The 24,491-nt window shown below is 42.4% G+C and overlaps 2 protein-coding genes across 2 annotated transcripts in view; one reads left to right on the top strand and one right to left on the bottom strand.

Annotated features, from left to right (window-relative positions):
• Positions 1-11,284, top strand: part of SLC60A1 (solute carrier family 60 member 1) — a 48,792-nt gene extending 37,508 nt beyond the window's left edge. Inside the window, exon 10 of the mRNA XM_048826373.2 lies at positions 8,607-11,284. Coding sequence (XP_048682330.1) covers positions 8,607-8,629 — 23 coding nt within the window. The 3' untranslated portion in view covers positions 8,630-11,284. The remainder of the gene's footprint in view (positions 1-8,606) is intronic.
• Positions 865-23,170, bottom strand: ELK4 (ETS transcription factor ELK4). Its single transcript, XM_048826374.2, has 5 exons — positions 22,957-23,170; positions 16,133-16,348; positions 12,639-13,526; positions 11,162-11,278; positions 865-9,133 (listed from the first exon to the last, which is right to left on the bottom strand). The coding sequence occupies exons 2-5, from the start codon at positions 16,337-16,339 to the stop codon at positions 9,035-9,037; spliced, it is 1,311 nt and encodes a 436-aa protein (XP_048682331.2). The 5' UTR covers positions 16,340-16,348; positions 22,957-23,170; the 3' UTR covers positions 865-9,034.
• Between the last annotated feature and the right edge of the window lie 1,321 nt (positions 23,171-24,491).

Genomic DNA, 24,491 nt, shown 5'->3' with positions numbered 1-24,491 from the left:
AAGAGAGGAAACAGAATGGAGGTGTTAGATTAAATACAAAATAAATCATTACGCGTAGGTGTCCTCCAGAAGAACAGTTTTTAGTTAGTGTGACTTTACTCCTTCAGGTGGAACTGAAAATGCACTGTAATTCCTCTGTGCCACCAGCTGGTGCCACTCTTACTGTACAAGTGGTTCAGTGAGGCAGGACAACAGGTCTTAGTAACTGTTCTGCAAATATTCCCAATTACAGCCAATCAATAGCTGGTATTAGGGTGCATTTCAGACTCCTCTTACAGTAGGAAAACCCTTCTTTAACAGAGGGCCTGAGATAAGAGATCCTTTCCCACCCTCATAAGACACAAGTCCTCAGACATGTCTCTTTCCTGCATTTTGAGGGGGGGGGGGGGGGGGAGGGAAAGAGTCAACCACCTGTCTCTGTGGGTACAACCGGACTGAATTAGGTTATGCACCAACACAATACAGGATTAATATGAAAAACTTTAAATATCCAGTCATTTGCTATCTTCAAAGGGGTCTACTCCAAATAAGACATTACCTGTATTAGAGATCCTAGTATTTCATCCTTAAAAAAACAGAGCTTGGTCTTTGCAGGGTGATAGCAGTAGGCTAAATAGTGTTGCCATGTTTCACATTCCCTATAAATCCAGCTTTTTACCATCTCCAAATCCTTAAGAAGGGTGCTGTCATAGGAGATCTTACCTGGAGGAAACCAGCACTGAGCTCTCCAATAGGATCTTTACCTCTGCTAGACAAGATGCCAGTAAACACTTGAAGGTAATGAACATTCTTCATTATCAGGGGGTTAATTACACCCGTACAGCAGCTGTAACTGTTTCCTCTAAAGGACAGAAGAGCAAAGACTTTGTTAAAAATATTTATTTAAAAAAATACAATTGTTTTCCATGTCTTGTTGCAGGTATCTATTAACATATGATTGACTTGAATAGTTTGCTACAATGCTTTTTTCTTAAAAGCCGGCTTGCATTATTGTACAAAGCAAATCCCTCTGTCAATTCTTACACAAAATAGATTTCCACAACCATTCCCTACCCCATTTTTTAAAAAAACTGCCATACACTGTATTTTCTTCTGCACAAAAAATTGAAGCAATAGACAAGTCACCTGCTTCCTCAGGGAAGACCTTCATTAGGTTTGAATAATGTACTTTAGCCAATGCACCAACCTTTTAAAGCAAAGTGTCGCTGACGTGCAATTCCTCAACAATTGGCTCTGCACCTTAGCATTTAGTAACTCTGCCCCAATAATTCTTCTCAAAGCTGAAACACACTCAAGTGTATAATCAGCCATAGTCAGTGTCTCAAATTCCATCAGATGAGTTTTGATCACATCTTAATATGCTGAAGGTCTCCCTAATCTCTTATGCAAGGAGGTTAAATAAAACCAGGTTTAGTAACACTGAACCGTTTCTCAGAACTTGGCTATTTATGCACTTGCATTACATTAAAAAATGCTGGTAACAGCACAATGGCATTAAGATAACTGGATAGGATAAAAGTACAATTTTCAAAAGAACAGAGAGTTACACTAAAAAGCTGCTTTATTCCCAGTTAAGTTTACCCTAGTGTACTCAGAGCATCAGGACTATCTAATATTACAGTATTTGTCCCAAACTAAGAGATCATGTGTAGTATGCATAGGAGGTTAATAGATGTACGCAACTCTGCCTCAGAGCAGAAATTTCCTTTATCTGCTGACTCTGTATAAGATTAAAGTGCAATTCTACTCTGGAAAGAATAAGTGAAAAATGGCATCTACTGCCCCCTGTGTATTCAGTCAGAGCAGCTGATTTTACTGCTTAAGGTTAGATTTTACCATTGTGGGCTCTGCAGGTAAGTAAGATGGGTTCTTTTCAGAGTTAAAAAAATAAAATCAAATTACAAGGTGATAATTCTGCCCTCTGCTCCACGAGTTCACCATCAGTGAAGACAATAGGGCTGCATCAATAAAAATGACTGCAGAGTTTAGGCTACGGACATCATCCACAGGTGATGATACACAAAGAAGAAAAGAACCCAGCTCAACTTTCAGATCCTAGTGTGAGTTTGCAGGTGTTTTTTGTTTTGTTTTTTCCAACTTGTAAACAAAGCAAATTTAAATCTGAAGTTACTGACAAACATGATTATACTTTATTAATTTTAAAAAATTACTGTGCCATGTTACCATGTTGCTTAAGCTCTCCCAAAATTAACTCATGTCCCCCTGCTCTGAGCCTTTTAGATAAAAAGCTACAGGGCCAGATTTTCTGCTGGTGTACATCAGCTCAGGTCTACTGGAGTCAATTATTCCAAGTTACACCTGCTACAGATCTGGCCCACAATTCAAACTTTCCATCAAGAGGGCATCAGCTCGCTCAAAATACCCCAACGAAGTCTCGTGCTCATTGACTCTCTTTAAGAGTTTTCTGTCAGTATTTCCTGCTGTCTTAATACAGCTCAATGCAGATAACCAGCACTCAAGTCAGTCCTCACAATACAAGTGGAGAGTTTTCTTGTATGCTTATCTCTATTACCAAGACTATACACCTCAGCTATACACACAAAAGTAAGAGGAGGGATAAGCATTAAATACACAACTGTACCTAGCACAAACACTGTGACGTATATAAGGCCATCTGGTAACACTGCAATAAAAATACAAGTTTTTAAAAGGAACTTTAGAATATGACTTTTTTTTAAACTATAGAGAATAACCGCAACTATGGTTACAAAGAATTAACATTAGAATCTAGTACATCATATAGAAAACTTTGTGCAACTGAACAGTAGCAGAACAAAGTCAACACAACTGTATAAAGCAGTAGCCTATAGATTTAAGACTTCTAGCCAAAAAAAACCCCAAAACCAACAACCAAAACAAAAAAAACCACAACACATCAAGGAACCTACCACCAAAACTGGGTATTCTAATCCTTTTTCTCTCTCTCACACACACGCACACGCAGTACAAGTTTTAGAAACCATGCAAAGGCCATTCAGAAAGCCTTCTTGTGTGAAATTGTTCACAATAATAGCTTCCAGTTATTAGTATAGTGCTCCTTTAAGTATTGCTCAAGGACTGAATGGGGCTACAACAGAACTCCTGCCAACTTTTTTTCCCTCCATCAATGCCATGCAACTTAAAATCATGTCAGCATCTCTGCTAAAAGAACCGTGCTTTCCGGAGGTTCAGAGTTCTGCTGTTAAGCCATTTGCTTTGCAATGACCCTTCCTAATGCAAGGTCTCAACTGAGAGGCAATTATTTATTTCCAAGTTTTAAAAATAAAATCTGTGTCCAAATTTAAGGTCTATGAGGATAAAACTAATCAAGGACCAATTTAAGACACTTTTGGGGAGATGTACATCATGTCAAAGACAGATTTAAAAAAATAAAATTTGGCAAGCGGTTAGCCCATAATATGGCACAACAGATTTTAGTATTTATTTCTATTTTAAAAAAATAATTGAAATGTGCAAGACATTAAAAAGTGGCAACTGCCAAGTGCAGTATTTATTTTTAATCTACATCTTAAGCATTATTTATATGATACAAATCTGGAAGGTAGTCTAAAAAGTGAACATATGTCCCTCAAAAAAAAAAAATATATATATATATATATATATATGCATATTCATGAGATTAGAGCTGTTCCAGTCAATTAAATAACATGCATAAAAACAAATCTTCAGCTGTCAAAAAATTGTGCATTTACCCAGGTGACTGGAATAACTTCAAAGTCAGTTAATGTGTTCTACAGCATTCTTTTGGTTAGAGAGGAGGGAATTAAGTTTAATATTAAATCTAGTTAACGTACGGGCTTTTGTAGAACTATCCAAGTTAAAACTGACATCATAAAAGGAGGAGACGTACAATGGTGTGCACGTCCACAAAAGAACGTCAGGTTTTGCTTGGTTTTCTTACCTCGTGTCACTTTTTTAAAAGCATTGTCACGGTCAGCAAAACTGTGGCCTCCAGAAAGGATCTGTGTTCCGCATCGACTCCGTTCTCGGACATGAGTCTGTTCATTTCACAAGCCAGCGCCATGGCGTTTCTAACTTCAAGCTCCATCAGTCATCTGAAGATAAAGTTCTGTTCTTTCTGCTTCATGAATCACCAGAGACAGAGCCAAAAAATTTAAACAGCAAACCGGTTGATGCACAAGGCAGACAGCAAGGCTGTTTTCTTTCCTGCAATTACAACTGCTCTGTAGTGCCAAAAGCATTACGTTCTTGTTGCTGACAGCAGGTTATGGGGAGAGGAATGCACAAACAAGGTGTCATCTTGAAAGACTTTTCTCTGTACTGAACCACCACCCTCTAAAAGAGGCCCTATCAAGAATGACTAGCTCAAGGCATAGCCATTTTATTACCTAGTAGAATTCTCTCACTAGGCAACTCACTGCCATGACCCAACAGTTCCAATTAAGAAAAGACCTTTAAAAACAACAGTCTTCAAGAACTGCATACAATATTAAAAGAATAAAAGCAACTGTCACTGTATTGCATCTCTAAATCTTCATTTGGCAGTGTCTGTACTGAAAGGACCAAAACTTAGCATTTTACACAATAACCACTACTTAAGCCACTGGCACTAGCCAAACGCTTCCACATTAAGTGAAAGTTTTGCTAATCCTGTCCAGAAGAAGCAGCAGTCACTGGTATCCACCATCATTAAGTTAAAATCAGTTCCTCAAGAGACTTCCTATTTACAGGGTGACCTGCTTACCTTTTTATTTTTCAGGTATCCCAAATCAGCTTCCCAAAGACCAGGATTGCAACAGTGATGGCATATTCACCTTTGCTGGTGGGTCATGGGTTTTCTTTACAATAATGGACATACTATGCCCTGGGCTCCATTCTTAAGACAGAGTAAAAATATACATAACCCTAGGTCTCAGAGACCAGAATTTGGGTATATTTCTTGCACGAGAAGGAAAGATGCCGAGCAAAATCCTTGCAGATATCCACAAACCCAAACATCAAGTTTTAATGTCTGTCAACCTTGACAGTGTCCCTTAACTACTGAATTAGTTTATTTTGTGTTTGACACATACCAAGATAGCCTCTTGATACAACATTGAGATGTGTCTTGTAAACAAATATGCATCAATTGAACAATTTGTGAAGCTGTATAGTAAAATAGGATTACATATAAAAATACTATAAAACGGTAGCAAAAAGATAACTAAAAAGTAGATATATGATGATACAGATATATGATAAGACCTGAAGAAGAGCTCCATAGAGCTCAGACGCCTAACTCTTTACCAACAGAAGTTGGTCCAATAAAAGACATTACCTCACCCACCTTGTCCCTCCCATACCCTGGGACCAAAACAGCTATGAGAACACTGCAGATATCCAATAGATGGTCAGAACTGTAGACTGTTGAATGCAGCATTGGAAAACCTTTACATCAATAGACCAGAATTATAAATTTGTGTTCACCTGGTGAGTGGAATTATACAGATGCTACAATCAAGTTCTTGTATATCATTTTGGTTTGCCCCAGAAGTGTTTGCATGAAAGATGATTGCATGAGATATTCTTCCCACGTTAAGTAATGGTTTATGTAACACATTAACTTTTCAAAGGAGGATATACATACCACAGAATTGGATACAAATGGCCTTCACTGTGGTTAAGCTCAATTTAAAAAGACCAAAAAGAATCTATTTGCTAGATAATTTTGAGGCTGTGAAATCATAGCAGAGATATAACTTTTCCCAAGCAAAGTCATTGAATGCCAAGGCCTTTCAGAATGCAAACCCCGTTCATAAGCCAAGGAGTGCACAGTTGTTGAAGCCTTGGAAGTTTGGGACACAAGCAAGAGTTCCCAAATTTAAGGAATCCATCTTTCATTATTTCCTAAGTTTCTGCAAAACACAACCTGAACTAACTGAAGATGACACACAGCAATAAGTGCTGTCAGGAATGTGCCAATCGGAAAAGCTGGCAATTGTACGCAATTACAGGATACAGTATTTCACTACAAAGCACCATATACACAAGACAATGACACTTTTTTAAAGTGACCTGAAAAGTTATGAAGGGGAAAGAGAAAATGCTATGTAAACTAATCTCATAGCAAGCCTCTTCTTACCCACCTCAACCTGCTTCCCTTCTTTAACTCATATTTCCACTGCTTTCCAAACATACTTCCTGACAGTATTTAACCCTACATGGGAATTTTTTTCTCCATAGTCATTAAGGGGCAGCAATAATAGTCCTCAACAGTATCTGTTAGGAAGTAGGCAGTTAGAGTGACACTGACATATGCACACAAGTTGCATTTGCAACTTGGCTTCTCTTGTTAACTACCTCCACAGAAGGTATCCTCCTGTAATGAGAACACAACTCCCCATCCATAAGGTGGTGAATGTCCATCATCACAGACGGTGCATGTTACGAGTCAGCCAGCTATGGCAGTGCATCCCTTCAAAGCTGCTGAGAGAGGAACATGAAACTGGACCAAGCAAAACTGATGCCTGCACCAACGTGCATATGCATTTGGTTCTCTTGCATACATGTACTCAGAGATCTATGCCACACACATATGAAAAACAACACACACACAAAAACGTGCAATCTTTACACACAAAGAACCTGGCTTTTCTCCATGGAGGAAAGGGAAGCAATCAAATTGCAATTCTTTAGTGCTCATGAAATTTTTTAAAAATATACATCCTCATTCTACAATACTACCCTCCAGTCTGCACACTTACTGGGCATAAAGCTAATCAGCCTAATACAACCATCACAAAGTGCTGCTGATTATATATATATATATATATTTTTTTTTTTTAAGTAGGCAATAAGCTATCCTGCAAACCAAAGAATCCCAGATGCCTGCTCTTAATTACTACCTGCAGCTTTCTTTCTGCATTACTACCTTAAAAAGTAGTAAATATTGCACATTGTAATTTTGAGAGCCACAGGCATGGGACTTCCTAACCATTAGCTACTGATGTTCAAAAACCAGGAACATGCCTTTAACTTGATCTGGCAGGGAGGCAACAGACTCCCTTCTGCTCTCATCAAAAGCCAGATATTCCTCTCCTCTGAATTCACTTGGGACAGGAGATTTTCTGGCTGAACAGTCCAAAGAGGAACTCTAACATCCATTTCTCAGGGGTGAAATATTAAAGATACATGATACATTGATTTATGTATTTCAGTGCTGGAATATAACAAGCTACTTTCATCTTACTACATTCAGTTTTGGGCATTCTCAAACACACATGCTTTAAAGTGAATTCAGAGCTTGCAAAACATGTCAGATTGAAAGCTCTGGAGAATGAAGTCCTCTCTTTGTCTTAAGGCCAGGTGCAATGAAAGGAGTAACACTGCAAGCTTCCCTCACTAACAAGACTCAACTTTGTTCTGAAGATACTGCCTCTCCATGCTCATCCCATCTTCAGCATCTCTTCTGAAACAGCTAATAAGGGTTGGGTGACCAGAGAGCAAGTGTGAAAAATCAGGACGGGGGTGGGGAGTAATAGGCGCCTGTACAAGACTAAGCCCCAAATATCGGGACTGTCCCTATAAAATCAGGACATCTGGTCACCCTAAATAAGGGTGACCGAGAGAAGCGCAGTCTCAGTCCACTTTCTAGTGGACAGGTTATCCAGGTGCATCCTCATTGCATATACATTGGTAGCAAGAGGAAGTTGTTGCTGACAGACAGTGGATGGCAGAAGTCCAACTGCAAACACCTGAGACATCCCCCAGTCTTAGGCGCTCTTTTCGTATCTCAGACTGATTGACGTTATTGCCCTAGTTGCTGGTCTTAACTCATCAGCGTGAAATGGCTTTCAAGAACCCTCATATTAACCCTCCAACACACACCTCCACCTACCCACCACCAAAAGATAGGCATGTTTACTTGGAACATGCATGATTTTACCTCACTGTTGATACTGCATAATTCTCTTCCTATTTTAGCTGCAGACATCAAACGCAAATTTTCATGAATTCCAACACTTCCTCCACTTAAAAAGCAATGCGTTTAAAGTAGAACTTAAGACAACAAGAGCTGGGCAAAGGGGCTCCTCCACTTCTGGTTCCTCATTTCTGGGAAAAGCAGAGAATTTAAGTGTTCTTTCCCCTTGAGCTGCAGACCAGAACATCAAGCAGCAACCAGCCCCAGAGTGTCATTTGCCAAATACACAGACAACCCTCAATCTCACACAGAATATCCAATACCAGGGACAGGGGTGGGGAGAGTCCTAGGTTAGCATGATTTCTTAATCCTCTAGCAGCCAATTTACAGGCTTTACACAGATATCAGGCATCAGAGATGTGTGTATATATAACCATCAAGAAATACCAAAGAATTCAAACAGTTCAAGAACCCCAAATAATTCATGCCATGATCCATTTGTCTCAGAGCCCTGCTTGCTCACAGTATCACAAGTAGCCTCTGGGAGCTCACCAGCCCCCTCTCAAAGAGTGAAACTTAACTGCTGGATTACCTGTGTGCAACACTATCCAAACAATGGTCTGCTTTTCACCTATACCACCATAAGTACTCCTTGAAAATTTCTCCCTGCAAAAAGTTTAGATGTTTTTATAGCATGAGACATTTGCTCTTTTTGTTGTTGCAGGAGAAGTTATCATTGCCCCATAGCAAAGCTGCACTCAAACCCTTTTCTTCTTCATGCCCAGCACAGGAAGCAGAAGAATGGAGGTGTTGGAATGAGAGAGGAGAGACTTCTTAGATCTTGTTTTGCTGCAATCAATACAAACTCAGTCACTGCATCCCACCAGAAACTCCCTTTCAGAGACTTCTTAACCAAGGGGGCAAGGAAAAGATTGTGGAGCCTGGACTCCCATTAAGGCATTTCCATCTGCAGTCCCAACTGAGTCTTCAAAAAAGAGAATTTTGCAAAAAAGGCAGCTGAACTGGGAATGGCAAAAATTATGACTGTTCATGATCTGGGTGGAATTATAAATTGCTCATTTAAAAATGGATTACATTTAATGTCATCTCTTTCCATTGTTCCCCAATTTGTCCTTTCCAGGAGTTCATGTGCTATGTCTTCTGCAGATCTGGGGAAAACGGCCCAGGAGTGGAGGGTCCATCCAGTCCAGACAGAGTAAATGGCCCATGGCTGCTCAGTACTGATGGAAACTAAGAAACAAAACAGAGAGTTAGGGTTGCTTTTTTTAGTTTAGATTCTTTGTTCTCATGTCTCAGGATCTCTCCACAAGAAGTTCTACAAAGAGCCCAAAAGGCTTTGAAAAAGCCCATATAGCTTCCTCCACTACCAAGGGCTTTTACAGATCACCATCTGGCAATGGAAACTTTAATTGCTAATGCATCCAGGTGTCCCTGGACCCCAGCATTACTATCAGTGTAGCTGCAGTAGACACAGTGATTAAGTTTGTAAGTTAGACTCAGACTTTAAGGCAAGAAGGGATCATCATGATCAGCTAGTCAGACCTCCTGCACATTGCAGGCCACAGAACCTCGCCCACTCACTCCTGTAAGACACATACAACCTCTAGCTGAGGGGTTCTCAAACTGTGGGTTGGGACCCCAAAGGGGGTTACGATCCCATTTTAATGGGGTCACCAAGGCTGTGTTAGCCCTGGGCCCTAGCAAGTCTGAAACCCAAGCCCCACCACCCAGGGCTAAGGTTACATGCCCCCAGTCCAGGGCAGAAGCCCTTGGGCTTCAGCTTTGGCCCCCCACCCAGAGCAGTGGGGCTCGTGCGGGCCTGGTCTACGGTCCCCCATCCTGGGGTCGTGTAGTAATTTTTGTTGTCAGAAGGGAGTCACAGTGCAAGGAAGTTGGAGGACTGCTGCTCTAGCTAAGTCAATGAAGTCCTCATACCATGATTTAAAGACTTCAAGTTACAGCATATCCACCCTTTACAGTAGTTGAAATGTTCAAGTGACCCATGCTGCAGAGGAAGGCGGAAAACCCCCAGGGTCTCTGCCACTCTGATCCGGGGGAAAATTCCTTCCCGACCCCAAACATGGCAATCAGTTAGACCCTGAGCATGTGAGCAAGAAGCCAGACACCTCGAGAAGAATTCTCTGTAGTAACTCAGAGCCCTCCCTATCTACTGTCTAGTGATATTTGCTACTAGCAGTTGCAGGTCGGCTCCATGCCATTGTAGGCAGTCTCATCATACAATACCCTCCATAATCTTATCAAGATGAGTCTTGGAGCCAGTTAGGTTTTTTTGCCCCTGCTGCTCCCCTTGGAGGGCTGTTCCAGAACTTCACTCCTCAGATGGTTAGAAACCGTCATCTAATTTCAATCCTAAACTTGTTGATGGCCAGTTTATATCTGTACTGAGCAGAGCCTTTATCTCGACTAATAAAATAATCACAGTTCTATGACTCTTGAATGCAAGTATCTGCACAGCAGAACAAGCATTCCACACTGTGCCTCAATATTATTCGCAGGTATTTAGACAGTGGGGAGTCCAACTGTTCTGCAGATACACTCATTAAAAAAAACGTACACTGACAATGTCAGTACATGTAAGCTACTCCCTTCATCTCCATGGAGATGTTAAATTCAAAACACAAAGATGGCCAGTAAAATGTCACTGTTCATTTTCACAGAATCAAGCAGAAGACGTGCTTATCCCAGTTCCATTTAATAGCACCAAGTACCAACTGTATAATTTGTATTCACATGTAGTTCATTAAAAAAAAAAATCCATTTAAAGAAAAAAAACAATGAAGCTGACGGAATTTCCAGTCCATTGCAATAAAGTGGTGCAGAATCCAGGGTCCATGAAGAAAACCTGTGGTCCAGGTTGTCACAGACCTGTACAATAGGAACACTCTCCCCCTCCCAATACTCTGAAGATTGCATTAGAGAGAAAGATGTAATAAACTACACAAAGTGTTATATCATTGTCACTTACACTGTAACACTATTACTTAAGCTGACATACAATTATGGCTATTGAGTAACAAATTGCCACTGCTAGTGAAGTCTCAACTAATGAATCTACAATTTGATAGTTATTGGCAATTTATGATTTTACTGTTGATTCAATGGCAAATATTTCTTGCATAATCTTGCACTAAAAATTTTAGACCAACCCTACCCCTCACATTTCCACAAAGTGCGCTGAGAAGGCAGTCATAAGTGGAGCTCAACTGGACAGGCCCGGCTAGTCTTGCTGGAGCTTACCTGAAAAAGGGTGTTAGCACCTTGCAATCTGGCTGGACTGAGAGGAGCTACTGGACTGAGCGTGCTCCAGAAGTGAATACTCGAGAGCAAAGGGCTTGGGGTCAGCAAGATGGGAGTCTGAGAGAGATACAAAACACAGTCATTTATGTTATAGGTTATTACATCTTGTAATACTTAGTCATTCTTAACACTTGTACCCTTAAGGCCAAAGTTCTCAAGCCCTAGGTGCCAGCAGTTAGATATCTAATTCCACATGAAACAAAACAAAAGAGGCCTGATTTTCAAATGTGTTGAGCAACTACAGCTCCCCCTGATTTCAAAAGGGATTTGCGGGTGCTCTGCACTGCTGAGAAATCAGGCCAATCATTTCAGTCCCTACATATACACCTAAGAATAGGCACCTAGGTCAGAAAACTTTGTTCTTAGCACCTGCATAGTTCTTTACAAAAAATCAAGGTGCCCATAGGAGGCAGGAATTATCCTCATTTTACAGGTGAAAAGAGTGGAGCCGCAAAGGTGACATGACCTGGCTCCCGGCTGCCTGCTCTAATTGGGATTCAGTGCACAGTATCCTTAAGCTGATATTTCCAAAACCACCAAAGCGATTAAAATTAAAGGGAATTTCAACATCCAAATGCCCGAGGTGGCACTCTAAACCTCAGCCATAGATCTGGAATAACTAGTGTCCTACTTTGGCGCATTCTCTAGATTTTTCATGTGTCGCCAACAAGTATTTTGGCAAGTCCAACCAAGAATGGCTAAGTAACAGTGCAATGGTTCTCTCTCCCACATCTTCAGCAGTTTGTACTTCCAATACTGTGAATTTAGGGAAGCACCTACTTTCAATTTACTACTAGGAAAGAGATTAAAACCAACCAGAACAATGTAACAACCAGATTCAGAGCTCTCTGGATATTCTGCACATTTTCCCAAGAGATGTAAAAGCCTGGTTTTCCACAGAAGAGTAACCCCCATATTATGCTGCCACTCGACCTCCTTTTTGTTGAAAGTAGCTTCCGACTGGATAGAGTGAAGGAACAGTTAGGCTGAGGTTTCAACATTTCTCTATTAAATCATCTAAAACACAAACGTTTTTAAGTCTGCCTGAAGTGCATCATGACATGGCCCTGGAGTGAGAACACTGGGTCACCTTCAAAGTATTTTTAATTGTGCCTCCTATGCAAATGATTTAACAACAGAGGCAGCTGGGTACCCCAGTTTGTCTTCCTCCTGTACACCAATATTGTACAGACGTCCATGGTTGAAGAACTGCTGAGCACTTTTCAAATAGGATGCCAGTAACACTGGTCATTTATGTTCCAGAATAGATTTGTTTTAAAAGAGGCAGACACACCTCATTTCAGGAGTCCAAACACAACCATTGCCATTGGCTATTCATTTTTCAACCTGCCCTCCCTTACTGTTGTCAAGTACAACAGATGCTGTTAACAGAAACAAGAGAAGGGAATAAGGTTACCTGTGAAAAAAATGCTGGAGTAAGAGAAGCAGTAGGGAGAGAAGGGCTTAGTATCCCCAGTGGGCTTGGATCACTGCCTGTAATGACAAGAGTGGGAGCAAGCTCCAGCCCTTTGGGTTTTTTAGCTCTGGAGAGGTGATTGGCAAGATCCTTCTCTAGCACAGACGAATCGTGCTCTCTGGGCTCTGGTGATAGGTGCTGAGGGTTCTGAGACTGCTCCAACTGCTGAGAAGCCACCGACTCTATGTCCGTGTCAATGTCCAGGTCAGGGTTAGAACTCAAGGGTGGTGAAGGGGGTGTGGAAGGAACCTCCAGAGTGGGAGAAATGGAAGATACAGGTGGTGTTGGGGTGAAGGTGGTGGTGAAGTTTGGCAAAGGGGCTGGAGCTTCAGTGGGAGTTAATTTTGGTGGAACTAGAGTCTCCAAGGTCGGGAGAGTTTCTTCTGATTCTGTAGGAAGAGTGGAGACAATTGAAGTGGCCGAGGCAAGGGGTGAAACTGTAGGCCTTTTGGAGGGCATGGTCACAAACTTTATGACTGAAGGTGTCAGATCCTGAGCAGGTTTTTTCTCCATCAGTTTCTCAGCTGGATTCTCAATCTTGACCGACCTGAAGAGCTTCACACTGGAGGAGTTCAGGGAGTTCAAAGTAAAAGAAGAGTACAGGCCTGAATGGATATAGTCATTGCGGCTGGATGATTTAGCACAGGTCTGGGGCTTCTCTTTCACACCATTTTCCAGGTCCTTCGGAGTGCAGCTGACTTCTGCAAAGCCAGCCATCACTGGGTCTCCCTCAATCCTGCCCACCATCAGTGGAGCAATATTCAAAATCTCCGGATAAGAAACAAACTTGTACACAAACTTCTGACCATTCACTTTTTTGATGATATTCTGTGGGTAGAGAAAATAATTTTCCATCATTCCACCTACTAATTTTCTTGCTACAGATGCTCCCCAAAACTGACTAATGAGTAGGTGGCATCTTTACTTCAGTAGGAAAAATATTTCACTTTTAGGAGCATTAGGATTCCAACAACCAAAAAAATACCCACCAAAACTATTATTTCTAAAATACCCCAACCAAAACACAAGGAAATCTCACCTGAAATGCATTACTAGCAAGGTGGATTTGATTTAACTCACTAGTCAGGAAGACTCGATTTAATAATGGTTTTCTACATAAAAGTGCATTCTTGTTGGTTGTTATAACCTTCATACATATTCTTCACAACTCAGGGATAGATGTAGGTTTCATTTTTAGAAGGTACACACGATACATTTTTAAGCAGTGATTTATTTTGAAAACTTTTCAGATTAGTTTTACAGCTATATCAGAAAATTAATGACTGTTTGGTTATTTCGTTTACCAAAGGTAATTGAAGCAGATATTTATGAAGTCACTGGGAGGTGAACTATCTCCAATTCAACAGGTTAATCATTAATATTTGGAGGATTTTCTTGCCATCCTGTGTTAGGAGGAGAACATCACCAGACAGACATTTAAATTGTTTTATTTAACTAAAACAACAATGTTATGTATTCTGGATTTTTTTCTTCAACAGCAAACATATAATATTTTAACAAAACAAGCAGAAAGGTCCCTTGCTTCTCACATTTATCTCCAGACTTCTTCTCCTTGTCCAGATTTATTCTGCCCCCAACAATCTTCTATTCATTGCACTTTTAGAGAGAGTTAAGGGATTGACCCTGCGTACACAAATTTGCAAAGGGACAATAGAGTTGAGGTCTGTTATTTCTCACCTCTATATGTTATTTATTTATTTAAAAACATTTTTGCTGTTAACAAGCATGTTAACTCTGGAGACACAAATCCACAGTTTGAGAACTGCAAAACTAATCATCTCTGATGGTATCTTCTAGACTGAGCACTGAGTCCCATTGGGTAAATAGAAAGATTAACCTAAATAATCTATACAGAAGCCTGTGGAACACCATGAGATTGGGTCCCTAATCCATGAACTATTGGAACTCATTTACAAAACTTTTCTTAAGCATTACATGAATATATTGTCCCATACTATGGAATTAGAATTTATAATCCCTATTCCATGATGAGATATCTTTGAGCTATAATGTATCTTAATTAAAGCTATCTTTAGATAAATTTTTTCCTCAAAAAGCATTTTAATCAAAAAAAAAATCCGATTTACATAAAAAAAATCCAATTTAAATTGGAAAAATCAGATTTTTTTTAAAATCATTGATTTTTATCCACCCTGATTACTAGCAAGGACCTTAAAGCTACTCAGCAATTATTTTTTAGTCTCATAATAAAAAAAAAAGGTACAATTAGCAACAACAAACAGATGCAGATAACGTCACCTGTCACCAGCATCAAGGTCAAACGCAATGAGTCAAGTACACAGCAGGTAATCACAAACGTAGGCTCCAATCCTGCAAATACGCCTCTTAACTGACGTCAGTAGAACTACTCATGTGCAGAAGTGTTTGCAGGATCAGGGGGTGAGTATTCAAAACAGACCATGCTTATTTTAATAAGATGTTATAATAAAAGCAAAAGAAATAGGCAAGATGAAGTATTCAGGAGAACAGTATGCTAAACTGCAGCCAACCTATGCAGCATTTGTTGTTACTTATTTTTGTATGTATTGAAAAGAATAAACAAACATGTTTGGTCTACATGGATTCTTATTTATTGTACAGCTACCTACGACCAACTAAGATTTTTTAATACAAGAACAGATTAAGGAAACTGTGCAGTCCTGGTAACAATAAATTCTGAGCAACCGACTAACAGTTAGCTCAGAAACTGTATGTTATTTTCTTATCTTAAACACCCACATAATAAGAGTTGTGGGATAAACCACTTATTGAGAGGTTATTGAAATTATGGTCACTACCCCGTTTCTAATTCTAATTCAGCTCCTTCAAGTCTTTTGTCATCGCCTGGGTGGTGCCTGCGACTTTCAAAAGGTAACAAGAACTAAAATCATTAGCTAAACAAGAGAAGCTTCTCTGAGCTTCATTGACTCATTCTGTACTATAGAGGTGCGGATTTATACTGAGCACAAGAAGAAGAAAAAAAATAAAAGATTTTGGGCTACTTTGGAAACCTGTTTTTCTACCGGCCACTTTGTAGAAACAGTTGCAGGAAAGATCTGAAGTAGATAGAGGGACACAAAATTCTCACAGTTATTGGCAAGATTTTAATTAGTTTTGAGCATTCAAGACTTTAAACCCTTTCAAAGCATACACCTGTTTTTGTGGACTATTAATAAAGGAGTGTGTGATACAAGTAAGTTAAAGAGGTGATATTTCACTTGGAGCTCTCTGGAATCTCTGAACAATTAAAACAGTAACACTGTGGTAGGGGGGACCTTGGTCACACCTCACCTAAGCCAAAGACACAACTGACATCTATCTTCTTGAAGAGAATGAAAAAGGAAACAAAGCTCATTAGGCAGAAGCTGGTGTAAGAGGGATAAGATCTGAGGTGGACTAATGGGTGTTGTTACCTTCACATAGTAGTATCTGAGAGCACGACTGAGTTTGTCATAGTTCATGCTGGGCTTGTTCTTGCGGATTCCCCAAAGCCGGGCCACCTCCTCTGCCTGCAGCAATTTGAACTCCCCGTCGTTGGAGGTCCAACAGATGATACGCTTGTTCTGAGGCTCCTGGAGGAGTTGGAGGAGGAACTGCCACAAGGTGATCGTACTGTCCATAGCAGTGAGCTGAAATGCAGAAGGGGTAGAGATCAGACAGGCAAGGGGTTATGAACTGTACCATTTCCTACATCTCACCAGGACAGGGAGCGGGCAAGGATGTTATTTCCACAGGCAGCAAGAGTCAAAAATTATTTGTCACCAGCTGTGGAAGACATTTCCTGCCGAATGACAGCCTAGGAGCCGGGTGCCATCGTCGCCTCCCACATCGCCGTCTCTCTCACAAGGTCTATATTTAGCCACATTTAACTAAATCAGGTCACTTTGGGAAAGTCACACTGAATCATTAGAAAAAAGGATTTCTAAACTGCTCTGTGCTCACCCACTTCTGGCTTCTGTTGCCTCCTGAAAAACAGTGCAGGTGCAGCAGTGTTAAAGAGCTCCTTCTCCCCTCCCACAAAGCCCAGATCTTTCTTCGAAAGGAAAGAGATGGCTGGTCAAGTCCCTCCAAAACAATTACAATTAGCAGGAATTAGAGAGAAAACACTGATACTGCAGGATAGTTCATTTTTCCTTTGGGCATTCAGAGCCTCTGTTACCTCCTCTGTATGGAAAAGTCTCTCAATCCCAGTGCACTAGTCCCCATTCTCTCCCAAATCAAATCCCACAAATTGGCTCTTCCCCAAATTTTTGAGAGGGTTTGAAAACAGGGAAGAAAATAAAGATCCAAATGAACACCTATTGCATCTTGTCCTATCTGTGTCTGTCTTTTACAGTGCGCTCTCCTAGGGCTAGGGCTAGGGCCCCGCAGGTCTGAACACATCACCTGCACGTCAATCATGCCCATATAGGTAAATACACAGTCCAAAATACTTCCTAGCGCTGTCTACACCAGGGCTAGGTCAGCTTAACTACGGTGCTCAGGGATGTGGTAAAATTAACTTTCCTTTCTTCTATGGGTAGATGTGAATTTAAGCCAATATAGTCATACTGGTATAACTCCCCGTGTGGACACTCTTATTCCAGCATAGTGGAGCCTTTTCCCCTGTTTGGCTCACATTGCTTTGGAAGGAGTTTAAGATAAACCAAAAAGGCACTTTTATTCCAGAATGAAGAGCCATAGTTATACTGGTATATCGGTTTAACTATACCGGAAGTAACTGTTGGCTTCGCTACATGGGAAAATACTATTGGACAGGCAAACCTAAGGGTGTAGTTGTGTACCAAAGCGAATAAATCAGACAAAAGATAAATTATCATTCATGTGTAGGCATTGTACTCCAAGTGGTTCTTGAGCAAGGTGACACTGTGTCAGGATTCTCCAAGATGCCGGTTACCTGCATTGGTAAGTTTAAGATTCAGTTGGGGTTGCCAGTGAAATAAAAGGCTTTGGTAATGATTTCATTACTACCAAGCACCTACCCACCCACAGGCCAGAAGACAGCCCCTACCTAAGGAAGAGAGCAGGCAGTCTAAATGTCTGAGTGTCAGATTTTAGTCAGTCCTGTAAATGGATTACAGCTGACAGCTTACACAGGGCTCAACATTCCTACTTAAATTAAGTGCCTCAGGGAAGGCACTTTTTTGGGCAGATCCTAATTCAGTTAATCTATTTTTGAAGTGTACCTGCCCAAAGAAGCACTTTCTCTCCCTTCTCCCAGAATGACTAAGTGAGAAAGAGCACAAATGGAGTACCAAGAGAGTAAAGCAGCACTTCTCTGCCCCTAGAAGAGAGGAAAGTTAATTTTACCACTCTAAGGAAAAAAAAAAAAAAAAAAGACAGGCAGACAAAACAGAAAAGACAGAGGGAAGAGTGAAAACAGGAAGTGAAAAAATAGGAGAAAAAGCACTACAGAAATGAGTCAGGATAAAGGAGATATGCTAGTGAGATGTTTCAGAGTAACAGCCATGTTAGTCTGTATTCGCAAAAAGAAAAGCTCATGCTCAAATAAACTGGTTAGTCTCTAAGGTGCCACAAGTACTCCTTTTCTTTTAGTGAGATGTTGTATCCTTCTGGACAATACCTGCAGCTCCAATACACTGGAAAGGGAAGGAGGTGTTAATGGCTTATCAACCTGTAATGAGGTTAACCAGGCAGATATTTGATTAGCACAGTTCTTAAAATGTAATATCCAGTTATCGCTAATCCTTTCATATAAATACTTCTAAGCCTTAGGGAAATGGATTCTCCTGCATTACTGCTCTTAATGTTTTATCTTATGTACAAGTTTATTCATTTTACCGAGAATAAAGTAAGGACCTTAGTGCCTATTATATGTGGGACACCATCTCCATCTAGCTACTTGCATTTCCATGCCCACATCATTGTAGTATCTGAGCATCTCCCAAGTATTTCTCTCTCTATTATTGTGATTCATTATTTGTACCACTATAGTGTCTAGGTGCCTAGTTATAGACAAGGACCCCATTATGACAGGCACTGTACAGATATAGAACAAAAAGATGGTCCCCTTGCTCAAGAAGTTTACAACCTAAGTACAGACAAAAGACAACTTTACTAAAATGCAAGATGTACCAGAGCAACATCTGGACTTCTTCTGCCTGCATCAGCTAGTATTTTGATGGCAAGCCACAACTCAGCATTACACATTGCCTTAAAACTCAGTAAGGCTTCCAGTTCAAACAGGCATTTGCCAGTAAAAGCCTGTTTACAATAAAAATTAAGGTAAGCAATTCACTGCAGATATTAACTTAAACTAGAGACCTGGATTTCCACACTCCCAACCAAAAGTCTGAACAAAACAAAACACCTTGTTAGTTCCCAGGGAATATCCTTCAAGTAACTTTTTCACTAAAAGTAAATGCTGAAATCCAGAAGCCAGACTTCAAAAATAAAGAATTAAAAAATCCAGCCTTCTTATCTCTCTGGCTTCCACTGAACACTGGGTTTCATGCCAGACAGAAAAACATGCCTGCTCTGCAAGAGAAACTGTGGCCAGCAAGGCAGGAGGCACCTCTGAGGACAAGACTGGAGGAGACACCCTTATGATAAGAGCTTGTCTATAATTTTCACCTTTCATGTTTTATCATTTGACAGTTATGTCTACTTCAGACTCACACTGCACAGGAGCCTCCAACTCCATATCGCAAAATTAAGTTGCAATTTTACACCAAAGGTTTTTAGAACTAGAGGTGAAATATACATCCCCCCCAAGAACTAGTACATTTACCATCAAGTAAATAAATATATCCTTGTCTTCTGTACTTTATACATTTCCATGGGAAAGTCTTGCTTGTTTCCAACACACACTGTAGGAAGATGAGCCATTGGTAACAATTTCAATTGGGATCGCCTAGCCACCCTGGAATTGAAGACCACAGGCTGCTACACCAGATGGACCAACATTGTTTTTCCAACATCATTACAGAAAGCATGATTGAGACAATCTTCCATGCTTGTTGCAATGTCGTTGAAAACAATTTTGTCTTGCCTAAACTAGCATTTAAAACATTTCAATCCCTGTTCGGAGGTGACAAGTAGGGAGGACTCTTGTGATCAAGAATAATTTTCCATGCATTTCCTCCAGTTGTTGCAATCATTCTGATCCACCAGCTTTCTTGGCTGCAGACGTGATAACTCCCCAATGAGATGAGTTATGTAGTCATTGGACCTAACTTTCATAGTTTGTTTCAACATGGTTGGAAGTCTGAATTTCCATGATCACCCTCACCCCACAAGAGGATACTAGACTTAAAGGGAGACATCACAGGAGTCATTCGAACTGAAATAGAAAACATTATGAGCTAAATGCCTTTATCTGGTTTTTAACCTTCCCGATGTGGGAAAGAAGACAATTATATTTTTTGTTTCCAGGATGTATTATAAAACCCTTATTTCTAAGGACACTCAGCTCTCAGTAAACTATACATGTTTTCTCCTGGTCCGCAGGCACAAAAAGGAAAAAGTGTTTATCAGCTGCATATGAAATTAGCTATGATATGCACATCTGCTAAAAGTAAAAGCATCCTTGTTTATGACTGAATGGACAATTCTCTGTAGCATGCTGTTGAATACTCCCTGAACAAAAAGGTTAAATGTCTGACTGTTGACCCTAACTTTATTATGAAAAGGAAGTCTCATTTAGGATGGAAAAGGTTTCCTTTAATAATGTTTATAGTACACATAGCCTGGTTGCTACGGCGACAGGACAACTATTCTCTACAAACAGGAGCTAAGACCCTAAAAATAAACAGGCTGACCAAAATCATGAACACGCAGTTCAGTCAGGGAGTGTCAGCGTGTTAAATGGATCATGTTTGTTTTGAATACATTAGGAAGATAAGTAAATTGTAACCACTACAATCTGCACATAGTGAATGAGGCATTGTCTTGTAATTCGATCCCTTTACATTTCAGAAGCTGCTATTTAACACCAAGATCTTGTACCCACACTTGAGTGGGAAGAGATCGAAAATAAAATTAAGGAATTAGCTCAGTGGAAGCAAAAAATACATACTGTGAATGTAATATGTATACACTAGTACACACATACCCAACAATACACACGCTAATAAAACATATCATCTTGAACTTATATAATGCTATAATCCAAGGCCCTCAAACTAATTTATCAAGATGGGTATCAGCCTCATTATACAGATGAAAATACTGAGGGGAGAAGCATGCAAAAACTTGCCTATGATCACAAACAGACCATGGCAAACTTTGGAACAGAAACCATGGCCCTGCTCTAACTCACATCATCACATTGAGCCAAATAAGTAATAAGTACCAAATGGCAAAGGGCTTAAGTCTTGTAATTAAAATGCTACATCAGAAAGGAAATAGTCCTAGTTTTAGAGGAAAGTGTTCCACTAAAAATGCCTCGATAAAAAGGCTGAGGGATGACTGCTGGATAACTGTAAATCTGAGACTAGGCATTCATACAGTAACCACTGTAGAAGTGTGTGTAAATTAGGTATATCCTCATTATCAACAACTGTATTCCCCTAAAAAAGAAATTTTTTTTTAAAGCACTTCAAGCAAGGAGAGAGAGAAAGGAAACTTCACACCAGATAAAGGGAGAGCTTCCACCAATCATGAAACAACTGTGATGGTAGTGACACAGATCAAAGTCCTGAGGAGAGCTACACCATTTCAAAGCTTTTAACAGAGTTGCTTTCATTTTCCAACTTCCTGGCAAACACACAGAAATCCCCTCCACCCCGTGTCAACCCCCATCCTTTTCATACAAATAAAGCAAACACCCACCCATAAAGAACAGTACCTTACTTGCCATTTAAAAATCAGTTTATGTTTCCACAAGTTTGCTAATATGAACCATGCGGGTGTTTAGACACACAAATGAACCCAATACAGAGTGTGTATAGTTACTATAGATCTTTAGCTTTCTTTTCACTGTGACAGACACAAAATAAGCCACTTACTGCCTCCTCTTCTGAGAGGATTCAGACTAATCCCCAAGACACCCCATCCTCAAACTTATTCAGTGGCACCAGCACCTAAATTTGTTTATTTTTCCACCCAATCCCTACCAGCCATAAAAACATCCTGTTATGTCTGGCGCCTTCCTCCTGCAGCCGCCCACTGCTGCTGCCCCATCTCCCAGCCAGGGTGGCAAGCTGGTGCGGGGGCAAGCAGTTTAGTGGGGTGCAGGGGAAGAAGGGAATGGGGGAAGAAAGAGGGGAAATGGGCAGCGGCAGAGAGCAAGGTGAGTGCAGATCATGGGGTAATTGCTTGGGAAAGGGGGCTGGGATGCATGGGGTGACTGGGAGGGGCAGGAGGCGCAAGCACTGGGCCAGAAAATGGGGATGGGGGGGTGAGATCAGGAAGAAGAGGGACAGGATGTATGGGGAGACTCAGGGGACAAGATGGGGGGGGTATAGAGAGAGACTGTTGGGGTCCATGGGGTGACTCAGGAGGACAGCGCCGTTGAGCGGGAGGGGGAGCGTTAGGGTCCAGGGAGTGACTCAGGAGGGGAGAGGGCTGGACTGGGAGGAAGGGGGGTGCGTGCATGGGGGACTCAGGGAAGGGGAACGGCTGGGGTACATGGGGGAAGGCAAGAGAGGGGGAAGTGTTAGGATCCATGTAGTGACTTAGAGGGGCAGGATTGAGGGACACGGAGGGAGGGGTGCAGAGTGACTCAAGGGTCGGGGGCAGGACTGGGTGGACACGGGGAGGGGGGACAGGGTGTTGGGGGCAGGGGACAGCGTGACTTGGGTGTTGGGGGCAGGACTGGGGGAGGAGGGGTGCATGGGGTCACTCGGGGGAGGGGGCAGGACTGGAAGGGTACGGGGGGGAGGAGGAGTGCTCAGGGGACACGGGGGGGTCGGGGCACACGGGGTGGCTCACGGGAGGGGGCAGGACTGGGGGACACAAGGGAAGGAGGGGTGCACGAGGAGGTCAGGGAACACGGGGTCGGGGCAGGACTGGGGGGTACGGGGGGAGGGGGGATACCGGGGGGAGGGGCAGGACTGGGGGACACGGGGGGGTCGGGGCAGGACTGGGGTTACAGGGGATGGGCAAGGGGGGTCGGGGCAGGACCGGGGGACACGGGGTAGGGGCACGGGAGGGTCAGGGCGCGCGGGGGAAGGGGGCAGGACTAGGCGGGCGGGGGCGATTTCCGGGGGGGGGAGGGACCGGCCCGGGGTCCCGGGCAGGGTCGGCTCCGCAGCCCCCCAGAGCCCGCACTCACCGAAGCGGAGGCCCCGCTCCGCGAGCGGCGTGGTCGCTGGCAGCGGCAGGTACCGGGCTCCCCTCATGGCCGGGGGCCCCCCTGTCGGGACGGGAGCCGGGCCCCCATCCCGGGCGCTGGAACCGAACCAGAGCGGAGGCGGCAGCGCTCTACATGGCGGGACACAGGGCACATTCGCTCACACGCGACACGGGCCCGCCCGGCCGCCGTAAGCCCCACTTCCGCCCCGCGGGGAGGAGCGGGAGGCCAGAATAGACTTAGCCAATCACGGCTCGGCTCTGGGGAAAGGACTGACCTATTAAAAGGCTTGTTCCACCCCCTTCGCTGCAGAGCATTATGGGGAATGTAGTTTTTTTGGGGGGGGGGTTGGCTCTAGTAGAGGCCAGCCAGACCATGTGCCTAAGGACTGGCCAGGGGGCTAAGACTGAGGGTGGATTCCTGGCTTCTGAGGCCAGCTGTTGAGCAGCCTGTAAGACCCAGAAGGAGTCCTGGGTGGGTTGTCTGGCTGGATCCCCCAGTCCCTGCTTGAGCCTGGGCAAATCACAGCACTGAACCTTTGTGTGCCCACCTTCCCAGGTGAGCGCCAGCAGCTCCCTACCCCAACAGCTGGAACGTGGGGGGCGCTCAGCCTTTCTGAAACCACACCAAAGACCACGGCTGTTGTGTATGCAGCATTCGTAGGCACAAGAAAGGTGTCTTTGAGAGCCTTGGCAGTGCTTTTACAAAACCCGCATGATGATACTGGCTCATTTCAGAGGGGGAATGGAGGTTGCTTCATTCATTAACAAGGGAAGTATGCGTTGGAATCCTCAGGGGAAAAAGCAGACCGACATTCAAGGTTTAGGTTGATTATGCTAATGTTTTTACATACAAACTTAAAGACTTTCTCAGTACCTGCTGTATCATCCACTGTTTTCACATGTGCACAATTACAAAACTAAAGAAAAACATAAGAAGGTGAGTGAGAAAAGTAGGAGACAGCTAGTGTCAGCTGCCTGAGACTAAGAATTTTTGAGGCAGAGAGGTACAGGGAAGCTACTGGAGAGGACAGATACTGAACAAACCATTCATCCCAGGGGTGGGCAGGGAGAGGAACAGAGGCAGGGGATGGAAGATCAGTTTGGGAAAGGAAGAGGTGAATGACTGAAATAAACAAGAGCAACGCCCTGGAAGATTTTAAAAATCCCTGCACTTTTGAAGCACATGATTGAATAAGTATCAAGTAGAATTGTTGAAAGGAATGATGCACTAACAGATGGGAGGCAGCATTTTCCCCCAGCCAGAATATGGGAAGCTGAGACTTTAGGCCCTAAAGAAGGAAAGCTCAATAAGCAAAGTGAAAGGCGATCAAGTCACACATGACAGCATGAGCAGTGGCAGGAGTACAGCCCTAGATGGGCAACACTGTGGAAGGAGCGAGAAGGCCATAATGAGGACAGAAGAGGTGCAGGAAGAGAAGCAAGTTTCAGAATTAAGTCTACAGTCCATGGAAGGGAATGGGAGAGCGCGTGCTGTGATTGAGGATGAGGATCTTG

The sequence above is a fragment of the Caretta caretta genome, chromosome 21 (genome assembly GCF_965140235.1).
Source record: "Caretta caretta isolate rCarCar2 chromosome 21, rCarCar1.hap1, whole genome shotgun sequence".
Taxonomy (NCBI): domain Eukaryota; kingdom Metazoa; phylum Chordata; order Testudines; family Cheloniidae; genus Caretta; species Caretta caretta.
The sequence above is the reverse complement of the archived record's forward strand: the minus strand, read 5'-3'. Positions and strand labels throughout refer to the sequence as shown.